This window comes from Leptosomus discolor, chromosome 8, assembly GCF_034619465.1.
Source record: "Leptosomus discolor isolate bLepDis1 chromosome 8, bLepDis1.hap2, whole genome shotgun sequence".
Lineage (NCBI taxonomy): Eukaryota > Metazoa > Chordata > Aves > Leptosomiformes > Leptosomidae > Leptosomus > Leptosomus discolor.
Window position 1 is genome coordinate 38,860,385 of NC_141398.1, and position 9,036 is coordinate 38,869,420.

Sequence of the window (9,036 nt, forward strand, 5' to 3'; positions counted from 1 at the left end):
CAACAAAAAGCCTTTTGTCTGCACTTGACCTTATCAGGAGTTATTTTGGTGGACGTCTGCACTTGCTGATGTTATCGGGGGGGGGGGCGGGGTGTCTGTGTGTGCTGCCGTCTTCAAAGTCACTGGCTGAGCACTGAGAGGGAGGAAAGCCTTGTGTTGTCTCCTGCAAGGTACATTTGCCCTTGGGATCAGGCCGGCAGCACTCACTCGGCCTGATAAGGGTTTACTGCTCAAGCTGAGGAGTTCCTCAAAGCCCTAAAAGTTCCTGAAAACCAAACCATAAAAGTTCCTAAACCCCCTAAAACTTCCTCAAAGCTGTAAAGGTTCCTCAAAACCCTCAAAGCTCCTCAAAACCCTCAAAGCCCCTCAAAACCCTCAAAGCCCTAAAAGTTCCTAAAAGCCCTAAAAGCTCCTAAAGCTCTAAAAACTCCTAAAACCCCTTAAAGTTCCTAAAAGCCCTAAAAGTTCCTAAAGCCCTAATAGTTCCTAAAAAACCTAAAAGTTCCTAAAGCCCTACAAGTTCCTAAAAGCCCGAAAAGATCCTAAAAACCCTTCAAGTTCCTAAAAGCTTTAAAAGCTCCTAAAGCCCCTTAAAGTTCCTACAAGCCCTAAAAGATCCTAAAGTGCCTAAAAGGTTAAAAAAAAAAAATTCCTAAAGCTTCTTTAAAATTGTAAAAGCTAAAAAAAATAACCCCTAAAACCCCTAAAAGCTCCTCAAGGCCCCAGTGCTGGCGGCAGACGAGCAGGAGCATGCTGGAGGAGCGTGGCGGCATGGCCATGGCACGGGCAGGCTCCGGCAGGCAAGGGCACATTTCGCCAGGCTGCTGGAAGCCAAGGCAAGGCAAGGCAAGTACGGGCAGAGGTGCCCTGGCACCGTCTGAAGCCAAGGGCGAGCCGGCGAGTGCCCCGAGCAGTGACAGCCCCAGCCCAGGGGGCCGAGACCCCCCCTAAAAGCCCCTTGGGAGACCATGGGAGACCCTGGCTCAGCCCAACTCCACTGGATGGCGCAGAAGGGTGAGGATGATGATGATGAAGCAGATGAGTGCTGGTGGGAGGGGATGCCCAGAGGTCCCCCATCCAAATCCACTGAGTGATGCCAGGGCAGCCTTGGGAACATCAGGGAATGGTGATCCCAGGGAGGCCGAGAAAGCTCCACAGCTGCCTTGAGCAGCTGTGGGTGCTCCCATTCCCCCATTGCCACTACTCCACGTCCTCAGCCTTGCTCCCGAAAACACATCAAATGGGGAGGTGAGTCACCCCCACACCACGTCGGGGTTTCTCCGTCAGGCAGCAATGATAACAACAACTCACTGGGTGCCAGGGTTATAAAACCCAACCGTAGAGAGAGCAATAAACCTGACTTATTTGTTTAGGCTCAGCTTTGCAAATAAACCCACAATGATGTCAGGGAAGTGTGGGGGAAAACTGGGTGAGAATGCTCCCGCAGGATGTGGGAACTGGGCTTGTCTGCTCCCTGGCAGCCAAATTCCAAAGGTGGATCCCAAAATCAGCCGAGGTCTGCCCCCAGCGTCCCATTCCCAAATGGATTTAGCCTCTGCCCCGGCTGCTTGTTTCCCCAAAATGTGAAGTATTTGCAATAATTCCAGAGCTTTGCCACTTGATTTAAGCCTTAAAGCACCGTGGTGACGCCAAGCCACCTTCCTGGGGAAAAAAGGATGGAACAACCACCTCTGGCAGCTCAGCGCTGGCCTCCTGCCGGATAAGGCACAGGGGAAGGTAAACAGGACTGTTTCTCCTTGGGGAGGTTAGATGGGCCAGCTTCCCCTTCTCCTGCCCACAGTGCCCTAGGGCTGGGGTGAGGCAGCCCAATTGCTGTGGGGCACTGGGGTGGTGGGAGGTTGGATCCCACCCTGTGCTCCCAGGGGACTTCAGGGCGCGTTTTGATGCTGCTCCTGGCATGGTGCGGTTTGGAAAAGGGCCTTTTCTGCCCCCGGTCACCAGCAACAGGCTCAGCTCCCCAGAGACCACCATGTCCCACTGGTCCCCAACAGGCTCAGCTCCCCAGGGACCACTGGGCCCCGCAGGTGTTGCGTTCCCGCTGCTGTGAGGCAACCACCAAGATATTGTTTTCCAAGTGCCACCGGATAACGGAACAAGGTGTATTCTCATGCTGGCATCGGTGCATGTGCAGGCACCAGCAGCCAGCATGACTCACGCCACAAGCCCTGAAATCTCAAGGTGGGGAGAAGAGGCGCAGAAAGTGCACCCCAAGAGCAACCCAGGGGCTGGAGCTGCCACAGCCAGGATGCAACTCTTCCACCGTGGAGCTCATGGAGGACAAGCCAGGCACTTGGCACCTCACCAAACCCCAAGGCTTCTTATTTAATAGCTGAAGTCAGCCGCCGGAGCAGTGAGACATGCACAGCTCATCGCCATGCGGCGGGAGCGCACCCACAAGCCAGGGGCACCACGGTGCCCGGCGGGACAGGCTTTTGTCCTGCCCGCCGGCAGGAGGGATGGAAACTCTGCGGCACTGGCCACACTTTGTGCACAGAACAAAGAACAATAGCCAGCAGCTCCCTCCACTGCCTGGAACCAGGTCCCGGGAAACAACTAGAAAGGGAAATGGCACTCGGCAGAGCGGCATGGGAAGGCAGTCAGGCCACATGTCACCCTGTGAGGCTGCTCTGTGATGCCTGGTCCCCTGCCACTGGACCAGAAATGGGCAGCATGAGTAAATGGCACCTCACTGGTGCACCCTGCAAGCTACATGCATGGGGACGGTGGGGACCCCGTTGTCCCCATGGGCGGATTCATGGCCATACTGGCATCACCGTGCTGTGATGCTGCTCTGCATCCTGGCAGGTAGAGCAGGATGCCCAACTCCAAAATCTCAGGCACCAGGAAAGGTAAAAACCATGGGTGCAGTTCCGGGTTAAGCCTGGTGTATGGGGATGCAGTGGGGGCTTAGACCTGACTCACTGCCTCCAACTGATGGTTTTAGTCCCTGCGATTTGTCCTTGCTATTTATTTCCCGGAGGCTGGACCACTTAAAACCCAATAAAGTGGTCATGTTGAGGAGCTCTGCTTGGGGTCTGCCTTCCTCAGGGAGAGCAGGAGGAAAGCCGAGTTATCAGTTCACTTCCCACCCTCTTCTCTGCCCCAGCACATCCACCCGATGCCAAGCCAAAGCCCTGCTCACCTGTTTTCCTGCCGACCCAGGGATGTGGGTGGCCTCTGTCCCCATACTGGCTTTGGGGCAAGCAGGAGGGCTTTTGATGGGGTGTTGTTGTGGGTGAAAAGGGGGGGTCGGGGTGGTCTGGGGGTGCAGCAGCCTTACAGCCACGTTTGCCAGCCCACAGCCATGCTGGCACCAAATGGGTTGGGGGGCTGTAGCCAGAGAGCCCCTGCTTCTGCCTGTCCCTTGTGAGATGTACAGTGGCAGCAACCCAAGGGGGCCCAGATTGTACCCTCACTGCTGTCAGGGGGCTCCTTGGCACCGCTAACCAGCACCACTAACCGGCTACCACCGGCAGCACATGCCGCCGTGTGCACAGTCCAGAGCTGAGACCATCTTCAAAAACCTCGTGCCATCTAGTGGGACCTTCACTAACGACAAGCAGAGTGTGGCTGCTGGCTCTGCCCACTGTGGGGTGACGGGGTGACAGCAGATGGCTGAGGGACCCCATCCAGAGCTGCACTGCTCCTCTGACAGTGAAGGAGACCCGCATCGGCTATTAAACAGTGCTTTTAATGGGAAGTGTCAGCCTTCAGCAGGTGAAGTCAGTGTTGGTTACTAATGCAGGGGCTGCGAGCTGGCAGGGCTGCCCTGGGTGGTCACTGGGGCAGCCCTGAGCTGCAGCCCCCCAGCAGCAAGCAGCTCCCACCACCCAGAAACCCAGCTTTGGAGACCAAATGCATCCCTTGAAGAAACCTGTGGCATCCACAGTGCTGGCTGTCTAGCCCAGGGGATGGCGCCACGCTGTGTCTTCAGGGAGCAGCCCCCAAGCTCTCCTTGCAGCCCCTCACCCTAGTGTCAGGGTGCGTTATCTGGAGGTGTTGCTGATGGAGCCTGGCTTGCTCAGGTGGTAAATGGTGATGTACCAGAGGGAGACAAAGAGACCTGTGGGTGGGTGGCAACATGGTCACTGCCATGGGTGCACCGAGCTCCTGTGAGGAGCAGGAAGGTGATGAGGACCCTGCTGCTCCCAAACCACAGGGTGCCCGTCCACCCAAAACTCTCCCCCCCCAGCCTCGGTGCTCCTCACCGACCTTACAGGGAGTTGAGGATGGTGAAGAGGTAGAGCTGGGGGATGATGAAGACACCAAAGCTGAAGAAGGCTAGGCCCCAGGTGGTACCCAGCAGACAGGTAAGCCCAAGCACTGTCTCCCAGTCCTTCCTTGCCTGCCCCTTCTGCCACTGGATCCTCCGCAGTATCATCACCACCCTCCCCAGCACCAGTGTGTTGAAGAGCATGATGATGCCAGCGTAGCAGAGGGTGGCATAATGGGCCAGTGGGCTGGTGAGCCAGCAACTGGTGGAGGGGGACTCTCTTGGGGACAAGGGCCAGCATCGCTGAGGAGCTGAGCATGGGAGGCACAGTGGTGGGTGCCCCCATGCATGGTGAGATGGAGGCGGGCAGCCGGCAGACTCAGACAGACACTGACACCCAGCAGAGCTACGGCTGGTTCCTGCTGGCCCCAGCCCTGAGACAGCCCCATCTGCCCAGGGTGTCTGGGGCGCCCAAGGTCCCCACACTGCATGGGGTGCCCAGTGTGTCCCATGTGCCCGGTGTGCCTGGTATATGCAAGGTTCATGGTGCACTCGGAGCGCCCAGCATGCCTGGTGTGTTCGGGGTGCCTGTTGTGCCTGGCATGCCCAGGGTGCATGCTGTGCCTGGGCTGCACGCTGTGCCTGCAGCCCATGCTGTGCCCAGGGTGATGGGGTGGCCAGGAAGTAAGGTGTGCCAGGGGTGCTCAGGGTCCACAGGGTGCCTGGTGTGCCTAGGGTGCCTGGGGAGCTGGAAGCCCCTCCACTCACATAGTCACGTTCCTGTAGCCTTCAGAAGTGCTGATGGCGAGGTACCCATATGTATGTCCCTTGAAGACAAAAACAGCCACCACGGCCAGCGTGGGCAGACCTGCGGGCCCAGGGACAGGCTGTGTGGGGCTGTGCCACATGGACAGGCACATGCAGGCAGGGCCGGTGCCCACTCACCCCAAGCGAAGAGGCAGAGCTTGAGGACGTAGTGCTGGATGTAGATGTTGTAGACCTTGAGGAGGAGGAGGTAGAAGGCCTCAGCAGCCATCCATGCCAGGGAGCAGAGAAGGCTGGTGTGCAGCAGGGCAGCAGTGACCTGGCAGAGCCCCTCGGTGCTAACAGCCAGCTAGCTAGTTGTGCTCAGCAGGAAGCTGCAGCTGAGCAGGAGCAGCGTGGTCAGGAGGTGCCTGTGGATCCTGGTGGTGTTGTCCCTCAGCCACTGCCTGCAAGAGCGGGGAGGGCAGGGGGTGCTGGTGGGTGCCCACTGGGTGGCACGGCACTGCACGGCATGGTGAAGCATGGTGTGGCATGGCATGGCAAGACATGTCATGGCAAGACATGGCATAGCCCAACACAGTATGCACAGCATGGCACGGCACGGCACAGCACGACTCTTCCTGAAGAAGCAGCAGAGCAGGAGGGTGCAGAGGGTGGCAGCAGCCAAGAGGGAGCAGCCGATGGTGCTGTTGTGGGTGAGCGATGCCAGCTGGGCTGGGCCCAGGGTGCCCGCTGGGAGCTGCCGGGAGCAGGGAGGGAGAGGGTGAGCATGTCCCGCAGCAGCACCTGCCCACTGGGAAAGGGCGGGACCCCCTGCAAAACTGCCCCCCTGGCCACCCTCTCCTGCAGGACATCCTCCACACATCCTGTACCCCCCCATACACCCTGTATCCCCCCACACCCACCTACACTCACACTTCCAGGGAGAAGGAAGAAGGATGGACGGAAGAGGAAAGGAGGAAGATGGAAGGAAGAGGAAAGGAGGAAGATGGAAGGAGGAAGGAGGAGGATGGAAGGAGGGGAAGAGGAAAGAGGGAAGAAGGAAGCAGGAAGGAGGGAAATACAAAGGAGAAAGGAGTAAGAGGGAAAAGGAAGAGGCACGGAGAGAACAAGGGAAGGAGGAAGAGGGAAGGAGGAAAGAAGGAAGAAGGGAGGGAAGGAAGGATAAGGAAGCAGAAAGGAGGGAAAGAAGAAGGAACATGGGGATAGGAGGGACAAGGAAGAAAGAAGGAAGGAGGAAGGACGGATGTGGACCAGCAGGATGGCGAAGTAGGTGAGGTGGTTGCAGTGGCAGATAACGGTGCCCTCCCTGTGCGTCATCTTGCAGCCCTCCCTGCTCCAGCTGCCTGTGCTGCCAGCGCCTGCCAGAAAGCATCCATCAGAGGGTGGCACAGCGGTCAGGGGACGAGGACATCGAGGGGACATCGAGCCCTGCCAGGGCTGCCCACGAGGCAGATGGGTGAAGCCTTTGGGGTGGCACTGAGCTGGCATTGCCCCGGTCCTGGCCACGGCCACACTTACTGACTCCGGGCTGCCAGAAGATGCAGGTGGCATTGGAGGGATCCTGGTGGAAAGGAGACAGAGGGCAAAAGCTGTGGACCCTTTCTGCTCCCCAGAGACCCCAGAAACCTTCTGGTCCCAATACAAAGAGTGGACACTTTCTCTTTCCCCAACTCCAGGGGAAACACCAGTTCTGGGGACTCTCCACCTCATGCCTGCAGTGGAGTCCTTCTCACCAGCATCATGTCATGCCAGAACTGGATCTCCATAGGGCAGCTGAGCCCGAACACGCGCCTGCTCTTCAGGAAAACTTCCAGCATGTCATTGTTCAACAAGGAGCTGTTGTGGGCATCCTGCAAGAGCCAGGGTGCCTGCAGGGAGAGTCCTGGGTCCCCAGGACATCCCACCCATCCTGAGCAGCAGGTAGTGCGTGATGGGGCAGGCATGCTGCTGGTTAAGGATGCTTGAGGGGTCCATGCAAGGACCTGTGGCTCACCTAGAAGATGCAGGGGCTGTGGATGTAGACGCAGACAAGGTCCTGCTCCACTCCCCCTGCCCAGACACCCTCCACGAACTCCGCTGGGAAGTTCATGGCGTGCCTGAGCCTCCTACCACCACCCGGCTTTGCATCCTGCGCCGTTGGGCAGGGGAGAGATGAGTTTGGCCACCCCATGCTCGGCTGGCTTGAGTGGGGTCAGGGTGCTGCCCTGGCTGCTCCTCCTAGCACAGCCACCCCAGTTACCAATGTGGCCCCACAGCATTCCCTGGCCCCAGTGGCAGTTCCAGCAGCAGCAGCCACTCCCGTCTCAATGTCAGAGCCCTCCCAGCCCATAGCACACGGACGGGGGATCCATCACCCAGGGGTGGGCACACTTGTTGCGCTGGCCCTGCTGTGGAGAGAGCACAGGGCAGATGGCGTCGCACCGGGTTGCTTTCCCAGTGGGATTTCACACCTTGGTGAGCTCCCTCAGACAGCCTCGGCTCCCAGGTCCTGAGAAAGGGGTTCCAGCTGGCAGGCAGGCACCCCTGCCTCCAGAACCTGCCTTGTCCTGCACAAAGGGACCTCGGGCCGGAGCGGTTGGACTTCCCTGTCAGGGCAGCCCCATGGCTGGGGAGGAAGTGCCACGGTGCCTCTGCACGACCCCCTTGCACTGGGACAGGGAAGTAGCCCCGCATGCTCCCCACCACGGTTTCCCTCTCCCTTCCCATGGTGGGGAGGTGGGGGCCAGGGCTTCCCTGTTCATAAATCAGAAGAGCTTCAGGATGGAAATCCTGCCTCTCGGCTGCAGAACCCCACCGGCTTTAGAAGCCCTTGGATTTATCCCAGCAACAGTGCTGGGGACCTGCAGTCATGGCTGCCTGCAACACCCTGGCAGAGCCACATCTCAGAAGGCTTTTCTGGCATAAAGCATCCTTGGAGGATGACAGAAACCCAGTGTGAGCAAATGTCAGCCACCCCAGCACCCCCCGGCACCTCCCCAGGGAAGGGGTGGGGATGTGGAGAGGCCCAGGGGGTACAGGAATAGCCCCAGCAGTGGCAGGGGTGGAGACCAACCATCCTGCTGCTGAGGTTTAACCCTCTGAAGTGCTCAGTCATAAACTTGAACACGTAGGTCTCGACCACACAGCCCATAAAGTTGGATTTCTCCCGGCGGGTCAGCTTCTCCTCCAGCCTGTTTAACCTGCACGGGGAGGGTGTTCAGGGCAGGGTGCAGCAGGATCTGGCCCCTGTGGGTCTGGGGGGGTCTGAGGGACAGGGGGGTGGGAGCTGGGGCTCACCTCTCCGTCGCATGGTGGGTGCTGCCGCAGCCCTGCTGCAGCTCCTTCTCCAGGGTGTCCATGTTGCTCTTCTCCAGCTGTGACAGAGCTGTTTTGGGAGCTGAGCCTTGGTGTGCAGCACCTTGCCGCGCTCTCCAGCCCACCCCAGCCCTGGGAGCCCCAAACAGCACCGAAAGCACCCAGCCCAACACCAGGATGGGAGATGTCCCTACCTTGAGCCCCCAGGACACAGGCTGGTGAGGCAGAGGACAAGGGCAATGAGCAGAGGGGTGGGCATCGCCATGGTCCTCTCCTGCAAAAGGCACCCAGTACCAGAGCAGCTCCTTGGATCCCCCCACCCACATCCCCTGGGACTTTGGCCCTTTCCCATATGCTGGGTGCAGGACAAAGATGGGGTCCTGGCGGCTTGCCCCCACCCCCAGCAGCCAAGCCCCACTAAAGCCATCATGGTGGCAAAGCTGCAGCCCAGAAGCACCAAGCAGCTGCGCCAGCAGCAGGGCGAGGTGGAGGCTGTTTGCCACAGCAACTGGGGTGCGAGATGCCCTTTGCATCCATTTTACCGTTACGGTTGTAAAACCGCGGGCAGTAAGGTTTCCTCCTTCCCCCCACCTGCCCCAACAGGGACTCAGACCTCACTGCCATCCCAGCCTGTGGCTGCAGATCCCCAGCAAGCAGCCTACAAGCCAGAAGGGTCGCCGGCATGATCTACCGTGGTGCCCGCGATTCCTGGCAGTGGCCCAGCACTGAGCTGGGGAGGA

General features: G+C 59.0%; 1 protein-coding gene across 1 annotated transcript; it reads right to left on the bottom strand.

Moving 5' to 3' along the window:
• Window positions 1-4,234: 4,234 nt before the first annotated feature.
• On the bottom strand, window positions 4,235-8,340 carry ADGRG5 (adhesion G protein-coupled receptor G5). Its single transcript, XM_086468807.1, is given in 10 exon segments — window positions 4,235-4,514; window positions 5,003-5,102; window positions 5,180-5,445; window positions 5,602-5,738; window positions 6,254-6,360; window positions 6,521-6,563; window positions 6,736-6,852; window positions 7,357-7,389; window positions 8,055-8,181; window positions 8,279-8,340. Coding segments are annotated over 10 exon segments (1,272 nt in total).
• Between the last annotated feature and the right edge of the window lie 696 nt (window positions 8,341-9,036).